At 34.9% G+C, this 23831-nt stretch overlaps 1 protein-coding gene across 6 annotated transcripts in view; it reads right to left on the reverse strand.

Annotated features, from left to right (window-relative positions):
* Positions 1-22639, reverse strand: part of LOC142979379 (uncharacterized) — a 313104-nt gene extending 290465 nt beyond the window's left edge. For all 6 annotated transcript variants that reach the window (XM_076124248.1, XM_076124252.1, XM_076124251.1 and 3 more), the window contains exon 1: positions 22367-22639. In XM_076124248.1, the coding sequence (XP_075980363.1) occupies positions 22367-22388 (22 nt within the window). In that variant the 5' untranslated portion in view covers positions 22389-22639. The remainder of the gene's footprint in view (positions 1-22366) is intronic.
* Positions 22640-23831: the final 1192 nt, after the last annotated feature.

Raw genomic sequence — 23831 nt, forward strand, 5'->3', positions numbered from 1 at the left:
TAATGAATCTGTAAATTTATTGAAGATTATTCAGCCTTCATATAAGTATTATAATATATATTATGAAGACTCTTATCAATAAAGACTGACCGTAACCAAAGTCGTTTAAGCATTCGTCTCACATGTGGTCAAGCGTTAAATTCTTATGTAACCCGCTAACAACTTTCTAAGTAAGAGTTAATATAAAAGTTTGTATTTAAAAATATATCACGTCTATCATAGTCCATGAAAATGATGGAAAACTACTTTGTGAGTCACAATTCACAATTTAAAAAAATGGAAGGGCCCCAACTCGGTCCTGTGGTATCTCTCTCTCTTCCTGACTCTCATGAAATAAGGCCCCGCGTCGCCTGTTGTTAAAATAAATGGATTTAATATCATTAAATTGCAAAGGTTACAAAACCATATTTCAGTCACGAATACAAAGTGCACATAAAGTCGAAATACCAACATTTACATACGAATACAACGAATACTTTGTGTGACAATGAAATCTACGACAGCCGGCGCAGTTACCATTATTTGCACCAGACGCAACAACAAATAAATATTCACAGTCATTGTAGAGCTCCAGTAGCCAACAAGAGAACAATAATCAGGTTTTAATTTAATCTGTAAAATGCGACAAAAATTTAACCTAATTAAGTTTAAATTGATTTTGAGAACGATTTTGAACACGTGTAACGCTTTGTAATCGTATTTGAAACCGGATAAAAATGAATAACCGGATAAAAGATGGGCACTCTTGTGCCTCTATTTTAAATGTGATAATATCAAATGACAGTGATAATATCTAGGAAAAGAAGAGTACTGCAGAGCAATTCTGTACAGTCGGTACTGTGTAGTACTGTGAGTTTGACATTTAAAATGTACTGTCATAATATAGTTTCTACGATGCCTGCTAGAGGCGCTGATCAGATATTGTCTAGCCGGTTGTCGGTAGTTGATAGTTGGAGACAATCGAGAATTGATCGCATGCTATTATCGAGCCAGTTATCGAGTCTCGTCTCGAACACTGATCTTCATGGATGGACATGATTGTACAAAAATACTTAATCACGCTTAGTAAGTAATCTCCTAAAATAAAGGGACTGTAATCCGCACTTTCCTTTACAACTTGTGTAGGAAGAAATAACACTACCCATAAAACAATTCAAAGAAATTAACGAAGTCTTTCAGGTAAGTTAAGTAGGTAAGGTCAAGGAAAGTAGATCCCATCCTCGTGCAAACGACGTTAATAAATAGTAAGAAGAGGAACAAAACGAAACTGCCCAACACCTCGTTAATCTACTGAGGGCTTGAGCCTCTCATTTCGATACAAAAAGAGTTTTTCTTGTCGGATTTTTTGTAAGGACTATTGGGCTTTGATCGGTGGACTTCTAGTACTACTCAATTTGCTAAGCAAAGTTGTAATTAATGCTATTATGTACGCTGTATGACTATGAAAATCTATGTGAATATGTTTGTGTATAGATTGTGATTACGTTGTTATACAACTTAAAACGGAAATGAAAATATAGGCAACGTTAAGTAAAACTAGAAACCATTTCTATTGTTTATTTTTGTTCTATGACTGTCTCAGACTTAGTGGTACGAGTTGTAATGTCAGCAACTGCCGATTTCGAAGGATGATTCCTAATTTCGACTGAACGAATTCTCTCAGAAACAATTAAATAGGACCCCTTGGTTTCTTTATTTGCGACGTTTACGTGCCATAATGTGCCGCCTAAAAGTAGGGTATCCTAAAATATGTTATCGTAGTCTATAAACTTGTTTAGTACCTAACTAGCTAGGTTGATCACGCACTTTTGCTAGTTCATACTCTACTACAAAGAACGTAGTGTTCATTGTAGTAGAGTATGAACTAGTAATTTCTATTTTCTATTCTAGGTAAGTATGAATAATTTCATATTTAATTGTTAATTAAAGATTTTATTTATTACTTCCACGTAATAATCATCAAAAGTCATACAATACAACTGGTATAATTTGATAAAACGCGTGCAGTATTAAAGTCAGCCTAGAACAGATATAACTTAGCTGTCACATACATGATTTTGGAGAGATGCCAAGTGGGCGATTACTTGTATGTGCTTCAAGTATTTGGTTAGTATTGAGTTTAAGACCCCGTTTGGTTTGGAACCTTTTGAGTGCTTACTGTCCTTTGTGTGGACAATTGTAGTACAAGATATATGCTATGTAGTATGTTATAATATGTGTTGGTAAATATTGATTCGCTAGAGTAGTACTAGGACTAGTTCAATGTGTTATAAATGGCGTGTAGCTATGGTTTTGAACCAACATTGATGCCTTTCAGAAGTTGTATATATGTCAATGGCTCAAATCATGGCTCACAGTCGTGTTTTAGACACATTTGAACTAAGGTGAATTCGGAAGTAAACTATAAACAAATTCCTTATATTGCAATTATTGTACTTAGAATGACGAAAAAAATATTTATTCCTCAAATCTATATTTTGCTTCCTCATTAAAACGATAAATGTTGCTGCAGTGTCAGAAGGCGTGATTGGGCGCTCAAAGCCTAGATAACTATGGTTATACAAGCAAGCAGCGGCGTAATCAATAAACTATTAAAATTTACTGCCATTTCAGTAACACTAAATAATAAAATACAATATACATACGTCATTCTAGTTCTAAACATAAACCATCAAAACAGCCTATAAATCGTCTGAACTGTTTCAAACGTAAGCAACTTTAAACTCTATTTCTAAAGTAATAAAGTTAAAACTTCAAAGAACATAAAACGGGAATTGCATTTTTATCCTAAATTGTACTTCGCCTCGGTTTAGAAACGGCCGATAAATTGCAATAGAATGGCTATGTATCGATTATGGACCTAATACGGTCTTTGCTTGAAGATTTACGATTTTTAGCTGTAGTATTGGAAAGTCTTTTGAGAATTGAATTTTATGAAAGGCCAGTATTCTCTTGGACAGCTTTCTTTGTTGTTTTGGTCCCTTTTGTTCTTTAATATTATTTACTTATTTCAATAATCAAATTAACCTCAAATTTTCCTAAAGTAGCCCGTTCTACGGTAATTAAGTTTTTTAACATGCCTCTCGTAGCAACGAATTATTAATTTAATGTCGGGTTTTGCACAAATAATGGCGATATCCGTAAAAACTATTTGTTCTAATCATTTTTTTCTGGATGGACGCATTCATCATCCCTGACCTCAGTAACAGTGGAATAGTGGTTTCCCTTATTACAACTCCAAAAACCGTTGTATTCATATAATCAACATGCCATATTACATTTCATTGCTAATTTTCCACGGCAAACATAAAGGTATGCAGTCTTTTGTGTCTAAATTACAATAAAACCTACCAAAATAGAATTCCTCGTTCTAAAATGGCTTTACACACTTGGTAACTGTTCTCTTATTCATTTAAGAACAAACTGGCTCCTGTATACCTTTGTAACTCAAACATTCAACGTTGAAGTATTCTTTAGACCTTTTCAGGATGAATAGTATGTATACAGTTGCAGTATGTGAGCCTTGCATACAACGTAGAGGTAAGTACTGTGTTTGTAATGTAGAATTTTAGCTGGTGCCTTTTGAAAAATACTACATAAAGTGCAAAAGGACTAGAGGGTCATTTTCTATTTTCTATGGTAAGCTATCCAGTTTACGCAAATTTGTATGGATTGATTTTTCTGCAGTCTATATTGTCGACAAGAGAGCGTTTGACATATCCGATTACTTTAGAAAAATAGTTCTAGTGAGACACGATAGGGGAGCCATTTTTTTTTATACAACTGGTGCCTTGACGGTTTTGGTTAGCACCGACTGTAAACGCGCTGCCTAGCCCCTGGCGTATTCCAAGGGTTTTTAAGTTTTATAATTCAAGTTTTATGTCTTTATTTTAAATCACAGTCTCTTAATTCAATAGACAATATTTACATGTCATATAACCAGTTTTAGTTCATAAAAAGATCGGCCTTTTAAAATAGAAAAATACCAAACAAAACTGAGATTGTTCGTTGTAGTTCAGTACAAACATACTATCAACCAAAATGTTTCTCTACAAAGAGGCTTTCAAATATGAATTCAAACTGTTACGCCGTTGTGTAAACGCAATCGCGAAATTGTTTTCTTGACTGCATTCAAAACATAATTTAGACAATGGTTTATTTACCGTGTGGTAACATTGTGGTTTGTGCTATTTAATTAATTTAGTTTCAGAAATATGTGGTGTAGTAAATTAGTTTTCATTACTCTGATTGTAATAGTTTGTTATATCGTAGGTGTTTTTAATAGTGTCTGTTTATTTTAAAACTGTTTTTGCAAACATTTACCTAAAGAGGGTCGTTTAAAACTGAAATTATGATACATGCTTCGCTCTCATTTCAAAAGGAGAAAAATGCAATGAGACAGTAATTAGTTACTTTTGTGACAATATGCTGAGCTCTATAAATCAAATTTTAACGATATTTTTCTTCAATCAAAAGGCAACCGGCTTTCTCACTTATTTTGAGACATAAAGCATAGACTTTTCACCAATGCATGGTCACTTTACTGTTCTCTATTATACTCTACAACTATACACTATACTACTTTCATTAGTATATACCGTACACTGCCGTTCAGAACCTCAAATATACCGTCAAAGTACAAACAATTAGTAAGTCAATACACCCACACACAAAAACCGTGACTTTTAGACACATTATTCCGTGCCATCTATCTCGTATGCTCAGGGTATTTACCATACAAAGATTGATTGACCTAGATAGTTAATCCCACCGTAAGGCTTTCCCGACCGATGGTAATGGTTTACATATTCATGCCTTACTTTACTAACCTATTTGTTCTGCGGAACTGACTTTGCTAAAAATAACGTGACTTTTGACTAGATTTTGTGAACTTTACGAGAGTATTGCACATTGGATTTAGTTAATTCTTTATTATTGTAAAGTTTACCTACAATGGTGCATTAAATATCCTACGGTACTTTTCTGAATTTGCTTAGTTATTGAAGAGACTTGCTTACTTACAATAAATTTAGTTACCTATTTTAGGATGTCCAAACCATTTACATTTAAAACGGAATAGCACTTTAGACTTAAAAGCGTAGCAAACAAACCATTGAACAGAACAGTTTCTTTCTCATGACAAAAATATTACATTAACTTCCCGGACATTAAAAAACCAATATCAAAATAAATGAAAATCAAACCATTAAAACAAGATAAAGAACAACTAAAGCCTCATTTTGAACTGTAAAAGGTTTCCATAAGTTTACAAAAGGCTGTATAACGAGACAAACCTTTGTCCCGTGTCTTCAACAAAGGAATAATACCTAGTACTGAAATATCATTTCAGTAGAGAATTGATACTGGCAATTTTTTCTTAGAAATTCTTTGTGATATACGTACTTTATGTTTTTGTTGAGGAATGTGAAAATCTCTGAGAAATAGGTTGCCTAAGTCAGCAGTAGTGACTAGCTGTCTACCATAGTAACTCTCTTCGCTTAGAATTCGAGATAATATGAATTAAGTTGGCCGTACATACAATTCACACTCTTACTGTTTTTTTCGTCAATACAATCAGATAATAACGATTTGGACTTAAACTTGGACTAAATTCGGACTAAAATATAATGTATCGGAGTTTTTGCAACGTAATTCAAATAAAATCTTTAGTAGTATTAATATTCCAACAATAAGGCGGAGGCTATCGCACTAAATCTTTTAGTTATGGGTCATTAATTCGCGACAAAATGTGTAGACAAACAAATTCCGATCAATATTTAACGTGCCATGTTATTCAACATAAAATTGTTTATCTAATTTTCTTTGACCAAATTAAATTAGTATTTTATTTCATAAAAACCAGTAAGTCTCTCCCATCAAATATAACTTAGATAGACTTTCAATACATCGATAAGTCCATACACGTTTTCCAATTTATAATAAGCTTATTCAAAATCCCTAATTACGTATACAAAAGGCAGTAAGTAACCTTTTAATAATTCTAAGTAAGAACCTTCTTAGGTCTAGATGTATTGCTTGGAATATACATCTCAATATATTTAAGCTGGTGTGGGAGTAACAAGGCACTGCGGCCCACGCTAGTTTCCTAGATATACGGCTTCGTGCTTATGTAATAGCCAGCGTAAAGAAAAATAGATTTTTGAAAACATTGATGGGTAAATAGATGTAAAAACGTAACGTTATTTTAATGAGCATCAACAATGTACAAGAAATTTGGCCAAGGTGATAGTCATAGCGTGATAAGCCCAAAAAGTTGAGAATTTAATAAAGATGATGATTGCACCAATACTCTTTAAGTCTATATTATCTTTGCATTCAAAAAGATAGTAGAGTTGTAAAGTTGATTTAGACAAGACCACAAGATTGACTAAAATGACTATCAAAATGACTTTTATTTTTATTTTTGCCTACGGAATGGGGAAACTTTCGATCCTTTAAGTAAAACTTTCGATCCTCTTCATTTACTCTTAGCTCTGATTGCATAAAGAAAATGCGATTAGTAATCAAAATACGCTTTTAAAATTTAGATACTGTTATGATAATACTAATTCCTATACGTTACCATGGTTTGATATCCTCTGATTTTGATGTTACTTTAGTAAATTGCAAATAAAACTACATAATAAAATGTCAACCGTGAAAGTTATCAATCAAAGTATATTTAGTTTCAATTTACAATGTACGCAAAGTACGGTCTGATTGGAAAATGAAAGGAAAACAAAGCGAACAATCGACTAGCGCTCATTTCGTCGAGAATTTACAACTACAGCTGATGTTTTAACGTTTCTTCATTATTTAATAGTTTTGTATTATTTTAGTTGATGAAATTTAAAGCTGTATTATTACAGCGCAGATATAAGCAAACCATTCGTCTCTCACGTATGTCGTTGAAGCTCCGAGCCCATTATTCTAGAACATTGATTACTCAGTAATAGAGTTTACTAGCCCATGGCGAAACACCACCGAATTTCCGATGCTTTGTGTGCATTAAAAATAATTGTTATTCGTTTTAATAGTGATTAAAAACACCGGCAGAAAATTTCGCATGCGTCAACCGCACTTGGTGAGCGTGGTTAACATGGACTCAAGACCTAATGCGTTTTCAATCCTGGGAGGGGACCCTTGCCCAGCAATAACACAATACTTTATAATTAATGTTGGCTATACAGGATTTACCGACTTGATATTTAGAAGTATAGTATAGTTTAATACCAACGAGTTCAAGAGCCTTATTTACTAGCCTTTTAAATATTCATAGCAAAGCAAGCCGTCTTCAGGTAAACGTTAACTTATAAAAGCACACTAAAAGCCATTTTAGACTACCAACTACCTCTCTATTTATTAGAAACTTAACTTCAGTAAATTGGTGCAACTAATGTAAGTTCTTGTTAGGTATTCCTCAACTCTCTAAAGTTCCTAACTCACTTTATTCTAGACAGCCAGTGGACCAATTGATAGTTTCGTCTTAAAAACTTCTTTGGACATCACAGAGAATTTTCCGAACCCATTATTTGAACTCAGAACTGTCAGTCTTTCGTTTTCTTTTTATTAGCGACCAGCATTGAATGAACTTTTCTTTTTTTTTTTGTTCTATTATTATTGGAATTTCGAAAAGCTTGTCAGAATGTGTTACAGGTGTCCAGACATAGTTCGATGCATATTTGAAATTCGAAGTGAAACCATTTTCAAATATTTCTCTTTTTTTAGACTGTCCACCAACACCTTCTGTTTATTTTATTTTTTTATATTAGGTACGTTTGTTTTAAAATTATTTGAACACATCTCTACTATCATTATATCGCGATTGTTCATGAAATTTGCTTATATCTGCTAGAGGACTTTATCCTGAAAAATAACCTATCGTTTACCCAACATTAGACTTCATTGGTTCAGCCGTGTCGCAAACGGACAAATATTATAATATTAGTATTGATTTTCACAAGATATTACATAACAGACATAAAACGGGCAATTTCGTCTAACATGACTTCGTAACATCAAATGCACCTGCCGAGACACCACTTTCAAGGACGTGACTGATTCTACAGAAATAACCCTTCTAAATTTAGTAGGTCACGTACACAACGAACACGTCTCTCATGAGTAGACCAAGTGAAATTTGCCGCGTAATCTTTCCAACGGACCTCAACTGACTGAAAAATCCATTAGTAGCACATGAGTCGCAGTAATTTTTGCTCCGCACTTGTTTTATTTTAAAACTGGGAAATTGTTTTGTCCTGTTTCTAGGTAATTTGGAATTGTGTATTGTTTTAAGTGCCGGTGGATATTTTCACGAATATTATTTTATTATTTTTATTTAATGCTGCAAAAAAATTGTTCGTTCGTTCAAACCTGACCAAGACGGCTCCACCTGAATAATCCACAGGCTTGGCTTTTGATTGGTATCTTCTATTATGCTGCTAAATCATATCTATATCAGTTCAGTCACTTGCACACAAACAAACATAATTTGAGATTTGTAATATATACTATATTACATTTATAGACAATTTCCTTGGACAGTAGCAGCATAAACTTTGTAATGAACAAAGCAAAACCTTTACACTTCAATAAAATCCTACTAACAAAAACACCAACCTGTACTCAAAATAAAATTTGCACGAAAATTGACCCTATCTTCCAATGTCCTCATATCCTTACAATAAGTAACTCAATCAGCCTTCAGTATTAGCCGAATCAGTATTCACTACGGAGCGGTATAAAATACGTAAAAAGACTGTAAATAAAACCTTCTTTAGATGAGAGAAAGAAATAACAATTCCGCCTTAGGCTTGCTACACACATGTTCGGTTCGGCACTTTTGGTTCGGTATTATTTATCGAACAACAAAACTGACTCGGCGTAAATGCACATTTTTAGCTTGTGCCGATCGAGTAGTTCCTCGTCGATCTTCACTATTTGGTTTAAACATTCACCCACGGCGATGTCGAGGGCATTTTTCCCGAACATTCATCTACACATAACAGTAACCGCCCGGCAATGCCGTTTAATGCCGGCCCGAATATGTATGTACCGAGCCTAAAACCCGAGTCTACACACGTACAAAACCCTGCCTCTCTTAGGTATAAAGTATTTGACTACTTCTTTATTCTATTGTGTAAGAATAGACCGCAGAAAACACTTCTATTAGCCATCAAGATTCCAACTAACCTACTGAGGACTGATTTATTATTAAGAGTTACTGTGTCTGCTGTTTTCACAGCCATGTAGTAAGTATATAAGGGTATTTTAAAGAAATATAGCTGCGAGGTACTACATATTATGTATTTCTTGCTATTATTTGCGAACCTTGCATGCTAGGCTACTAAGTTGTTGGGGTATAGTTTTGACATAAATCTAAACCTTGTATCTACCTACATCTATGTATAATAGTTCAAGACCCTATGTGATAGTTTTATACAATTACTAATCTATCATCTGTCTATCATCATCAAAAATAAAAACATGGGCTGAAAACAAACTAAATTAAACATTGAATGCTATAAATCGTTGAAAAAACAGAACAGAGAATCCATCTACTTCCTTATGTATGTCATCATACGACGGCAAGGTATCGTTTGAAACGGATTGAACGGAAATATCTAGTTCCTACGCAAATAGATATACTAGAGAACATAGCTCATTCACGTAATATCGACTTAGAAAGCGAGTGTCGTATTTCCTGGAGTTCTTGTTGCTAATAGGAATCATAGATGAATGAGTTATGTTTGAAAATATCCTGTTGAAATTACTGGAAATAAAGGATTAACATTATGTTATTATTTATTTAAACTAATATTCAACAATGTTTAAAAGCAGACATGAAACCAGGGGCATTTTAATCCCGTTTTTAACAATCCCAAGGTTGTCTGTTGGCTTAAATGTTGTCAATAGTTTTTATCAGATAGGTTATCCGACACTTAAACAGGAGCGAAAGCAACACTGGGACGTAAAATAATATCTTAACTATTGTACTGTATGAAAAATATCTGATAATAATATAAGAATATAATTTACCTAACAGACATGAAAAACCCGTTAAAAAACCGTTGAAGGTCAGAACCTGGTCAAAGACGATTGTCCGAACTTTATAAGATTACCACTAATCGTTTCGAAGCTTATAACAAAATGCTGACATATCGACGCACAGCTTAGACTAATCCTGTTGAGGCCTAGAAACTCAAACCCGTATAGCGTCAGCATTCTATTGCCTACTAAATCACCAATTCTATAGAAAAAACGTATTGAAATCTGTTCAATATTTTTACGTTGCTATACTAATGATATTTATAGTTTTTCAGGAATGGCAGATTCAGAGAAACAAATTACAAATGGCTGGACTGTCGGAAAATAGGAATTGTTAATTTTCGAAGCCGAAAGTTTTTATCAAATGAACAGAGTACTAGTTAAGTAGGCTTAGGTATCAAGTTAAAGATGTATTTTTTTATCTATTTCTAATATAAAAGACTACCACTGCCTCAGTGACATTCGAAGTCGACAATAATTCATCCATTCAAAGATTACATTTCCTATCACAACGAACTATGGACAGTATAAAATTTCATCAGCTATTTTTCGTAATGTCAATCGCTTGCTACTCGATACTACCGAGTGTAGAAATCGCTGTACAGACAGAATACCTCTCGTCCAAACGTAAAATTCTTTATAAAAGTGCACGAGAAAGTCCTTGCATTTACTCTTAATGTTTTCTCTCAAGTTATTAAAGTAAGTCAAGGTAAATGGAGCGTAGCGTCCGTGGACGATAATGTTTAGTGTTACAACAACGCGCGCTGAATTTATCGAACATTCTCTACGACATGTTTAGTAGCGAAATAACTGCAAACATTGTGGTAGTATCGAGAGAAGCTACATACATTGTTTTGTTCTATTCTAGATTTTGCGGAAGCTTTAACAGACAAAAAACGCGTATAACAGATAGTGCCTTATCACATAAGGTTATAAAGAATTGAGACTCGGTTATGACTTTCAAATTATATTTTGTCAGCTTTTACTGTCTTTTTATCAACCTTTAATATTTAACCTTTATTGATGAATTATAAAACTTAATGGCTTACATACTCCTAACAGACAAAATCTAATTTTAAACCAATCGCGTAAGATTATCAACTCACATCAACCGTACTCTTTAATTCCAAATTAACGCATAATCGAACAGCTTGATTATTATCAAGCTGATCCATTATGCGTAAATAAATAATCTATCTAATAGAATTTTTGATATTATTTATCCTCTAATACAAAAATCAATCAAGCTGAACCCACCACCATATAACGAGATAATACAAGCAAGACAGAATGGAAGATCTTGCTAATGGCTCAGGATATCCGTATTCACTTAACAATACAACTGCAAAAGCGAAGCTCGATTCAGTCGACTGACCTACGCAACAATGTGTAATGTTGCTATACTAATATTGTGCACTACATTGTACAAGAGTAACTGGCTGACAATGTTGCTGTATACACGTATGTTTATAGGTGTTAGCTAGAATTCTGTACAATGATATGTAGTGAATATAATTCTATATGCACGCCACAAAGACGTAACAATTAAACGAAGTAGAATCTAGTTCCCAGTAGCAGAACCCGGGTAACTGGGTTGTGGAGGTCAGATAGGCAGTCCCTCCATGTAAAATACTGATATTCAGCTGCAACCGGTGAGACTGGAAGCCCACTCCAACATAGTTTGGAAGAAAGGTTAGGCTTATAGAATCTAGTTCTATTATGTAAACTTTGACATCTAAGTTGATAGCATCTTTTTTTTATCCAATTATTTTAATAATTCAAGCAAAGGCGTATATGAACACAATATATTTTACCAGTTTTAAAGAATCTTAAATTTTATACGCAGATTTTTTGGAGCTTCTAATGGCAGCACTATTCTCTGATATTTTGAAGTTGCAAAAAAATAAGAGCGTTCTATAATTTTCCTTTTAAAAATTCAAATATATTTCCGTAGCCTTTCTGGTACGTAACGTATTAACTAGTACATATTTAGGTAATTAACGGTAGCCGTAATATTATCCAAATATTTACAATATTCAGAACTCTTATACCTAGATTGAAGTAGACGTGTTACTTAATTAGTCGCGTTCCAAATCATATCCATGCGATAATACAGCTACAAGTAAACGCAAACCTAATTAACTCTGTACAACGTGTTATTTGTGTCTTATTACAACTAGAGAATACCGTGACTAAATTATGTGTCAATATTGTGATGAGTGTAATTTAAAAGGGAATTTAATGTTAGACGGTACTTCAATAAAGTTTAAGATAGTGTTTTTAGAAAGTCGCTTTTAAGAATGAATGTCGTGTCGCGATAAATGATATTAACGTATATACAAAGTACAAGTAACTATTTGCAGATTGCACTAATTTGTGCTGTGAAAAAATCGGTCCAACAATCCAGAGTAAGAGGGCAGCAGGTGTATCAACCTCCTAGGCTATATTGTGCCACGTCATCAATGCGTTATATTGCACACCAAAAAGAAAATATATAAATAAGAACAAAATTTATCCACCCACTGCTGGACCAATCAGAAAGGATGACTGAATCTGAAAGAAATTCTGATTCGATAAGTTATGCGACGAAACTCAGCAATGCAAGCTAGAAATATACATTTGGTGCATACAAACTGGTCGATTTAACGAACTAGAGATAAAATAGCTACCATTTACTGGGTTCCAACCAACCATATAATCCTGAAAGATATTTGCATATTATTCGATTGGATGCAGTTAAAAGCCGTTCTCGAAATCCAATTGGTAGTTAAAACTTCACTGCGTTCGTCTCCATTTCTGTTGAAAAGCAAACTCTATGCAAAATTCTGTTCGATGCGGAGTCGCATCAACAAAATTTTGGGGACCTACTTGAGTAACTTTTACTGCGTACATGAGGCGCCCATAGCCAGTTGTGCTCACCGGTCGGTCAACGATTTGTGGGTTAAGCAACCGTTAGCGCGGTCATTCCATAGATGGGTGACCGCATAGTGGTATTTGAGCGGGGCGTCTCCGTGCTTCGGAGGGCACGTAAAAAGTCGGTCCCGGCTGTTATCTACTAAAGGTAACAGTCGTTAAGCCATGTCAAAGGCCTTCGGGCGGCTTGAACAACTTTGACACTAGGTTGATCACTGACCATACGATAAGATGAAGAAGACTGCGTACATATCAGTCGTATTTTCTGCACATAAAAGCTCGTTTGCTTACGTTTGTATGTTTTTGTACTTTCGTATCGGGAATGTGCAGACAGCTGTAAAGTCTTAATTTCTTTTAACTTGACCCTTATTCCAATGGTTAACCATGTAAGTAATTTTTTGAAGCCTGTATGTTGTTAAATGAAACTATAAAACGTACGGTTATATTCCATTAAACACACAGTCTTTGACTGAAGATTAGAAATTCAATTATGTTTCTCTATAATCACAAAAGCATTTTTATAAAAGACAACATGTAATTCTTTTAAATTGTTACTAAGATAATATTTTAAATCGTAAAGTTAACTTAATTTTTCTCTAAAATTAGCTTCGAAATATGTTGAATAAAATTAAATTCTAGTATCTATTTCATTTTCAAATAAAAAAAATATGTTAAGAGATGACGTTAAACAGTTTATGTGTGAGTAAAATAATACTGGCTTACTATAAAATTGAGATGACAAGGATCAGACGCGCATAAAAGAACAATAGAACCACAATATCGCTTTGAATATGCTCCGATTTAATGAATTTATAAAATCCTTTTTTTTTTAAATACCAATCAGCATAAAATTGTAAAATATGGCGCATAACTATTGTCACATAATTTACACTGGTTATGACAACACAGAATTAAAAACGTATTTCATTTTACAATATGATACTGATAGATGTTTTCTTTGAACATTTTCTCTTAAAGTAACAAATGACCTAAGATAAACTAAATATAAACTGCCTAACAGTCTCGTAGATAAAATACGTCTAGTAAATCGTTTTTCATATTGAGTATAAACATGAATTACGAGTACTTATCTTAGAATATCATCGTAAGTTCTTTTTCCAATATTCTGTTCAGGCTTTTATCAAGCCCTGCATTAAACTATCTTGGAAATATCTTTCTAATATGCCATTACTTTTCGTCAATAGAGAGGGCCTCCAATAGATCACTACCTAAAGGTCCCATTTCGAAGAGATTTGATAAAATATCGAATCTTCCAATTTATTTTTCCCATCTATAGCGAAAACGTGGTGTACCCTAGCGTGCTTCGTTTGGTGTGACGACAAGAATGTTATGGCCCGCCGGCATTTTTTGCTTTCGAATTTTGACGCAGCGGTTTTTTAGGAATCCGTTTTATTTGTTTATTACAAGCTCTCTGTTCGCTCTAGTTAGTCTCTTTTGGCTATACATTTCCACCGTATGTGTAACATAATAATATGTTTAGTGTTAGCAATAACATTCGTAAATTTTCAATGTCGCATATCTGCTATTGTACTGTATCCGGTCGAATTGTATCGGTTGCCAATGCAATAATTTATGTACAAAACAAAACTGCCCCTATATTTTATTAGTCGACCGTAAACAAGATTCGAGAACTAGTACCAATTACTATAATATCTACCTAATTACCATTTAGTGAACACTATTCTAAAGTCTCATGTAGAAAAGACTATTTTGCCTCATAACCATAATTTTCAATTATAAAGGCCCTCAAAGGCACTATAATCGAAAGCGAAGCGAAACTAAATGGTTATAATGAAAGTATGTGCACCGGCATTCAGTTATTAAAACTACGATCGCAATTTCCCTTTGCCTCCACGCCAGGATATTTCTAGAGTACTGTATTATAAAATGTCCGCTTCAGATATTACCATTAGGAAGGTTTTTTAAATAGCTTCAATATGGTACGCCCATTTAATTTAACTATATTCTACATTTGTATGTATTCTAGATTGTTATTATTTAAATGAAACAAACATTAATAGCTATAGCTCTAAGTAAAGGTATAAACTTCTTTATCGTCCTCGTGACAGCTTTATAGTCATAGAAATATGTTTGTTCTGAATAGCTTTATTGTGTGATTTATCGTTTGTTTGCGAGCTTTTGCAATAAACTCATAAAATACTTCCAGAAACAATGACAAAAGTTTTCTTTTTCCTGCAAGCATCCGAGCTGTGATGCACAACCTTAAAACGACTCCCATAACAAATAGGCTTCTAGCGTGGCCTTGAAGAATTTCCATATTATTGCCAAAACAATAACATTTATTTTCTCCGCCAGTGCAAAAATGTGTACAGCTGTGACGTCACTGTTACGTAACCAGCTCTTGGGTACCATGTTGGAATAATTCTGACGTATGGCTTGGAAACACCCATTATAACTGTGATACATATCTCGACGTATTCCGTCGCGAAAGCCTAATATACCGCTTTTTAGAAGACATTTGCAAGGCATCTTTTACACAGAAACGTAATAGAGAATTATGAATATGCATGGAGGATAATTTATGGAACTGCTTCGTTGGTTTAATGGTTCCAACACCCCTGCTGATTTTTGAGTTTGTTTCTTGAAGCGGTAAAATTTTCGTTCCGATTTTCTACTTGAGAAATTTCTGCATCCTCCTTGTACACGAAATCTGAACTAAAATGTAAGAAAAAGTGGATGATATAAGACAGTGAGACACTTACGCCTACCGAAGCAGAAGGTCATCCAATTGTATTGTCCCATTTCCTGAAGTTTAGCCTCTTTGGGAAATGGTTGGTACTTACTGGAAGAATCCTAAGCCACGGTGCTGCAGAGCTACTATTTAGAAACTTTATTACGCTCTTGCGGGAACTACAATCAAGCTTGATAAAGCTAAGTGTGTTAGTCAATTAGCAGTATCTTGATTGGAGACTGAAGCTCTCAGATTGTAATTGTCTTCAGGATTAGAGGCTCATCTCAATACTGAGGCATTATGTGGGCTATGTACAACATTGGCTTAGAAACGTTATGAATACAGAATTCACCATTAAATTACCATTGGCGTCGACAATGTTTGTCAAAATCTTATTTGGTTTGGGCCTATAATTTGGTAAAGAGATTCTTTAACTAGAAGTCTAACTTCTTTTACGGTTGCGTTGAGAAAACATGCGCTAAACTTAAAAAAAACTGTATTTAAGACTATTCCATAGCTCCTTACCTATGGGCTAGAGCAGTTGATTTATTTCGCGAACTAAAACTTTCAAACAAATTACGACACGGTGTAACTCCATCCATAAAAGAGCAACGCTTAAAGAAATAAATTACAAGGTAAAATGAGCACATGGCAATATTTCACACCAATAAATACCGAGCTCCGAGTCTCAATGGCAGGGGAGTGATTTTTGTTCAGAACTTTCCTGGCCGCCTACCAGCACCTCTTTGTGAATTATTTGTTTAATTGCTGCAAAAAACCTCGTTATGACTTCGCCAAGTTTGAAAAGTTAAAACGGTGGAGATGATCGAAGTATTGCTTTGTGGAAATTTATTTAAATTCTAGATAACTGCTAACTGATTTTAAGAAGTCTTCAATTGATTGAATTTTAAGTAATTTTCTTCTTATCGTATGGTTAGTGGTCAACCTAGTGTCAAAGTTGTCCAAGCCGCCCGAAGGCCTTTGGCGTGGCTTAACGACTGTTATCTTAAACTAGCTGACCCGCGCAACTTCGCTTGCGTCACTTAAGAGACTAAGTCAAAAATGTTCCCCGTTTTTGTAACATTTTTCGTTGCTACTCCGCTCCTAATGACTGTAGCGTGATGTTATATAGCCTATAGCCTTCCTCGATAAATGGACTATCTAACACTGAAAGAATTTTTTAAATCGGACCAGTAGTTCCTGAGATTAGCGCGTTCAAACAAGCAAACAAACAAACAAACTCTTCAGCTTTATAATATTAGTATAGATGACAAAAACCGGGACCGACCTTTTACGTGCACTGCGAAGCACGGAAACGCTTAGTTCAAATACCACTATGCGGTCACTCATCTACCAAATGACCGTGCCAAGGTTTACTCAACCCACAGATTGTTCACCGACCCGTGAGCACAACTGGTTATGGGCACCTCCACTTTAATAAATAAGTGATGATGGGTGGTGATCTACAATAAAAGTTTTACCAACGATGACGCCAAACCCTGAGTATGGTTCCAAAAAAGTAATATAAAGCAAAAGTGATATTCAAATTCTCAGAAGCAGTACAAAGTTTGATAATGTACTCTGCTAAAGGTAACGGTGATGCAGCTCTTCTAGGTACTGACAATTAGTCGTTTAAAAATAACGTTTGCCAGTTAAAATTTTCGCTTTCTTCGTCAGAGTAAGGTTTCATGAGTTATTTACGCACCTGCGTTCGCTGCACAAATAATTTTCCATGATTTTATTTAAAAGTCACTACAAGTCACTGAGGGAAAAATAATGAGATGATTTCAAGAATAGGAGCTTCATTATAGAAATGGAATAACCCCATTATAATCTCAAGCACATATCCCCATAAGTATAATGCCCATGATCCAAGTGAAAGCGAATTGTTGATGAGAGTACAAGCCTATAAAGGGTCCAAACATAAACCCTGCTACAATATGCATGGGGTTTTACATCTATTCTGTTTATTTAGAACCTATAATTTAGTTATTGCTCGTAACATTGGTGTGGAACAGTTGGCCATTTCCATTTATGTGATATTGGTGTAATATTAAAACGATATGGCGACAGGTGTAGTTTTGTATAACGGACATGGGGTAAGCTTATGAGATAGACAATTTGTTATCATCAATCTTACGCACATTAGGCGACCGGTTAAAAAGATTTTGTGGAGAAAAAAAAACAATGTAGATCAGAACAAACGCGAAAAACGACAAAAGTGTTAACACTAGCTAGATGTGGTAATGGGTCTATTCCACTAGTCCCATTGAATTATCCCTTAATGTGATAACTGACACAACTTTTTACCAGTTGTCTCGTGTCAAAACAACTGCTTTCATCGTAGTCATCCGCACAAAATTGACAGTATACATAAAAAATATATAAAAGGAAATTTAAAGAAAATATCCTCCTCAATACATTTACAGCACTCTAAGCATATTGAAACGTAAAGAGAATCGAAGGCGGCAAAAAACATAACACGTGGAGACTGTCATAAGAAGATTGATCCATTCGATCTTCTCTATAACAACTTATCTTTTTATAACATCCACTTTTTCTTATCTTGTTTTATATATTTACGAATATCTGTAGCGCGATCCTAAACAACTATCGACAACCGGCAAGATATCTAGGAATTTCATGTGAAAACCTGATCAGCGCTCTAGCGGAAGCCATAGGAACCAATTGCTCACATTTAAAATATAAAATTCTAGATACTCAAAAGAACCAACTTTAAAGAAAAGCGCAATTGTTCTATGAGTGCCTCTATGACGCAGTTGGTGGTGTATCCGACTACTGACCATGAGGTCATGGGTTGGATTCCCGGGTCGAACAGAGTACTGTTAGTGTTTTCTAATTTATATTAGAATATTACTCAATAGTAGCCCGGAGTTTAGTAACGTGCGCGGTAAATGGCAATGGGCTCGCCCCCTATTACGTTAGATTGACATTGTAAATGGCGAAACGTGGGTGTATTTCACACACTCTGCCTACATATTCGGGTGTAATAGGCGTGATATTATGTATATAATAATATCTGTACTCACTATACAAAATATTGTTTCGATTTTGACAAATGTGTTTTATGGTTTGCCGTAAATAGATATTCGCTCTCCCGAGGGTGTCGTGAGCGGCGATTAGGGAGGTTCGGTGTTCGGATGCGGTTATTTATGAAAGGATATTATGTACTGTTTGGCCTTTGTTTATGAGTTAGGTGCAATCGAGTGGATAGCGTGATGGTGGAGCATTTCAGATACAGTTGAAATATAGTAAGGATTTGTAGGTTGTTAATCTTATGTATAAATTTCTTTTGAGAGGTTAGTAACCACCACTGTTAAATACTAAAGCATTCTATATTATTTCAAAAACATCATTTTTTTATATTAATGACAAAAAAACTCCTTAAAAAAACTTTGAAATAGAAGCTCACTTTCTGCAGTCTTCTCAAAGGTCTTAGAAGCAAAGATCGTGTGTGAAAAAGCATGTGAAGATCACGTTCGAGTTCGATCACTCCGAACAACCACCTGCAGAATTCTAGAGACTGCTATAAGACCGTGCGATAAATTTAACGTATCAATAGAGCTTTTCTTTTCTCATATCGTACCTGCAACATCCTTTCCTATACTAAAACAGTTCAACTACAGAAACTAGTACCAATACCTCGCTGATTCCTCTCATCACAGAAGTTGGAAACTCCGTCATCAAAGATTCATCAGCTCACTTGATACATACACTCAACATGTGAAACTTTATCTCATATCATATGCACGACAGAGCAAGTACGAACTGTCTGTATAATGGCAATTTCTCGTTGCTGGAAACTTCTGCAATGAAACTATTACGAATGAAGGGTTGCAGCAAATGATCGAGTGTAAAACAATTTATAGAATCGCTTAGTTCAAGAAAGGCATAAAATAAATTGAACATCAAGTCACTTATGCTATTTTAAGCCCTCTCTATAGAACACCCTCGGTAAGAAGACATGTTCCTTCTATAATAAAAGAGTATACGAACCTTAGCAAAACTATGAGTTAAACTCCAAGGACAAAAAATAAGATAGTTACTCTTCGAAAATACCGCTTGCTAACGCGTGGCCATTTTCGACAAATAGGGAGGTAATCTACGCCCCTGCAATATTGTATCAAAATTTGAGGAGTTGTTTAGCGGTTAAAGAGTAACAATCAATCAGAATTACTTTCAGAATCATTTATGTAAAGTTTAAACGAGAATTAATAATGACTTACATCGAGTTCATTGACCCACTGTCGTTCTTCAAGTGCAAACCTATTACAATTTAAACTGCAACCTTGGCCTTTCCAAGTCTATAGCAATGAACGAAACGTCTGAAATACGTAGAATTTGCTCCATTCCAGACGTCTACGAATAATTTTCCTAGAAATAGCGCACGGTGCTTAAGTTTCCAAGCACTTTTAGTCTTTTCTCTATATTTTCTAGCAATTCTGGAATAGTTTGAGGCGAAGGAAAAATATAGATGTACTTATATTAACTGTTTCGTTGCATTGGTTATCCATATTTATGGCCGAAGCAAAACTTTGCGAGACTCATGTTCGTAGGTACCAAATGTAATTTTTCATCAAACTTATTTTAAAAGTGCTACTAACGGATACGAGTCTAGACTATATCTTTTAGTTATTTATTGAAAAAAAAGTCGCAAGAGATTTTTTGTTCTATAATCTTCTATGAAGTTTGTATCGAATGCTCTGCAATATCAGCTTATTGTTCATCTATTGGTACATTATAATCGGATTTGCATACATACGTATAATCAAATATTGGACTACTACAATCTGTTGAATACTCCGATCACCCCGAAACTGGTGGTGGTGGTGGGTACCTATTATATTACCGATAAAGTTTGAATTCATTTTTTTTTAAAGTAAGGCATTAAAAGAAGAAAGTCTAATAATAGTGTCAAAAGACTAGAATTCAGAATAAAGAATTCAGGTAACGATTCACCAACATCTCAAATTCGAATCCTAATAACGAATACCACTTCAGTAAACAACCCACATAACAAGTCTACGTGCAAACGATCCCAACCAAAATACAGCCTACGATTTGACAAAATACCTGCTGGACCTTAAGAGCCTGTCATAAAGCTCTGCCGAATATAAAAGAGACGTGGGGTGGCTCCCGGAACCCAGAAATCCCTTGAGACACTCCTAAAAAAGTCTCGCATTGAAGTCAAGGCTGCAATTCAGCAGAACATTACATAACTTTACGTAGTTTAATAATGTATTGAAAATGTGAATGCTGAGGAAATTTTGTGATAACCATATTTTTATTCAAGATTATCTAGGTGCCTTTCAACCATCGTGAAAGATCGCAAGACTAGATGAGAGGAGAAGACCTTGTAGCATCTCAATACTGCAGCTCTTTGCCCAGCAGTGCACAATACTAACTATTTACTTAACAATATTTTTTCTTATTCTCTATTTAAGCTTTTTGACCGAACCTTAACCAAGAATATCCTCTCATTACGTTGTTAAAGTCGCCTAAAATTTTGCTAACTAAAATTAAATTTACCCCTATGCTATAAAAAGTGTCGGTAAGAATAACCAATTTGTGTCTGCAAAACTGCAGACGGTTGCAGACTCAGAGGTATATAATAGGAATATTTAAGTTAAAATAGCAGTTCTAAAACGGTACATTCTAAACAAAAACGCTGTAGGATCTATGTATCATTATATTTTATAGATCTGTACTACATATGAACAGTTCTGTTTTAAACAGCTAACTATAGCCCTTTGTCTGACAGAGTAGGTAGGTACCTATAACTTCTTGAAGTAAAAAGCAGTTAGACTAAATTCTAATATTAAAGAATTTCAAAACTATGTCCTTCACAAAGGTCAGATGTCATAGAATCAGCTGACTCTTGGCTAAAACATACAATTTCTTAGCACTATGTAATGTCATTATTTTCTTTTTAAGGCTACAATGTGGCTCTTAGTGTTGTTCTATAATATATAAAATTACATTTGTATCCAACCAGTATTTTATCCCAACTCCTACTATAAGTTACTAAACAAACCTATATAGTGTGGAAAATGACTTTTATTCGGTAACATTAGAAACATAAATGGCTTTTGTTCTCGCCCCGTTTGTCCTAGAATAAACAATTTATAATGGCTGGAAAGCAAATAGTTGAATAGGGATTACCGTCGTTAAAGTTATTTGCTTGTCAAATACTGGAATTAATTACGGATTTAAACGTCTATTTGGTTATTAGGTATGAAGTCACAACATTTATAACAGTACTGACATTTGCTGCAAAGACCATTTTTACGCGTAGGTGGTCCTAGACTTACGCCAAAAAATAAAACTAATATATTCAGTCACACAAATATATAAAATGCGAAATGCGGTAGCTGCACAAAATTTATGCACCAACTACCTACGGTCTACTCTAAGTGGAATTAAGTTTTAACACCAAATTCTAACATTTCGTAAATCTATCATGCATTCAACGCTGCAAAACCTGTTCATAAACTTAATTAAATAAAGTGAAAGCACTCTCTCACGAACTACGTAACATTGACATTCAATCCTTGTGTAAATACATTACTGAAAACGTAAAGAGCGGCTGAAAACATTAACACGTGCATGCCAAACATCAAAAACGTCAGTCACCGAACGTCCCTTGCGCTCGAAAATTCCTGAAAAGCTTACCTGATCTCAATTCGAAAGGCATGATCAAGCGTGAAAACCGCCCCTCCCGTGCAGTTGCCCCGGTCACAGACACCCACCACCCCGCGACATTGCACGCAAACTAATGCATCGCACACACACTCACACAGCACACACGTGGAACCACTAGTTACGATGTAAAGGCTGCACGGCGACGTAGTTAGTCGACAATGGTGTATACCATCACGTACGGTGTATTCCCGTTTCGTGAAATATGGTTTGGGACGGCAGACGCGACGCGGCGAGCGCGGCGATGGCGAGGTCACTTCTGCCGCTCTGCCGCGGCGCGCGCCGCCAGCGCCCCCCGTTGTCATGACTACGGTCCCGGGCGATATCTGCCCCGGTCCTCTTTCTCACAAAAACAAAAATAGCAAATTAATTGCGTAATCGTGTGCCGTGAACATTTTTGCTAAGGTTAATTAGTACATCAAAGGGGTGCGTAAGTTAAAAATGGACGTCGATCGCCTGTGACGAGGTAAGCTCTACGTTTTTGTTTCGCTTAACCTTTAGAAGGGTATTGGGTGCACAAAAATGAACTCTGGCTTTCGAAAACATATTATAAATAAACATTTATTTACACCATATTTTCTGTACACTCGATGTGGTATAAATAAAATATTGTGGCGTATTAATTTCGTTACGCTTTTGAAGAAATAAAGGATTTTACTATAAGTGATAAAATCAAATGACGCAATGCAAAAAATTATGTAATTGGAACTTGGAGAGAACAAAGTAGGTTAAGCATGCCGCGTTCGTTCCAAAATGAGTTGCGCTTAAATATTGCATTATAATTGAATTAAAGATTTAATTATTCCTCGCGGGGAATAAATTTTCGAAAAGATTCTTCCAAATGAATTCATTCCAATTTCAGTACTTCTGAGATTGGAAATGTTATTAAGTATTATGAAGTCTGATAGGATTGCCTTTTTTATAAATGAGCAATAATAATGATGAAATCTTCGGTATAAAAAATTGCGAGGGTATCTGTTTTCTTGACAAAATATTAGGTATAGATCTGTAGAACTGTAACAGTAGAATAAAAGGAAATGCAATGGAAACCTGAAGACTTCGACATAGGAATAGTAATTACAGTTCATAAGTTTTACTCGAAGAAGATTTGCCTGCAAGCGAAAGTAACAGTATGACTTTACACTACTGCTACTACTATACAGCTGGTATATAGTAGCTGGTTTAGTACATTTATTCACAACCACATAAAAGGTAGGTATATAAGCGTTTTTTTCTCTCAACAAGACCTGAAAAACAATTACAATATAACTATAACATGCCAAAGAGCCGAAACTTGCGCCCGAACATTCACGTATTACAGCTGTCAATCCAAATAACACCCAAGTAATCCCTTTTAACAAAATGACAGATGAAATGGGTCATTCCCATTCTAAACTATGACAATAAAACATATTTCCGTGAGATATTCTCATCAAAA

The sequence above is a fragment of the Anticarsia gemmatalis genome, chromosome 16 (genome assembly GCF_050436995.1).
Source record: "Anticarsia gemmatalis isolate Benzon Research Colony breed Stoneville strain chromosome 16, ilAntGemm2 primary, whole genome shotgun sequence".
Classification (NCBI taxonomy): Eukaryota; Metazoa; Arthropoda; class Insecta; order Lepidoptera; family Erebidae; genus Anticarsia; species Anticarsia gemmatalis.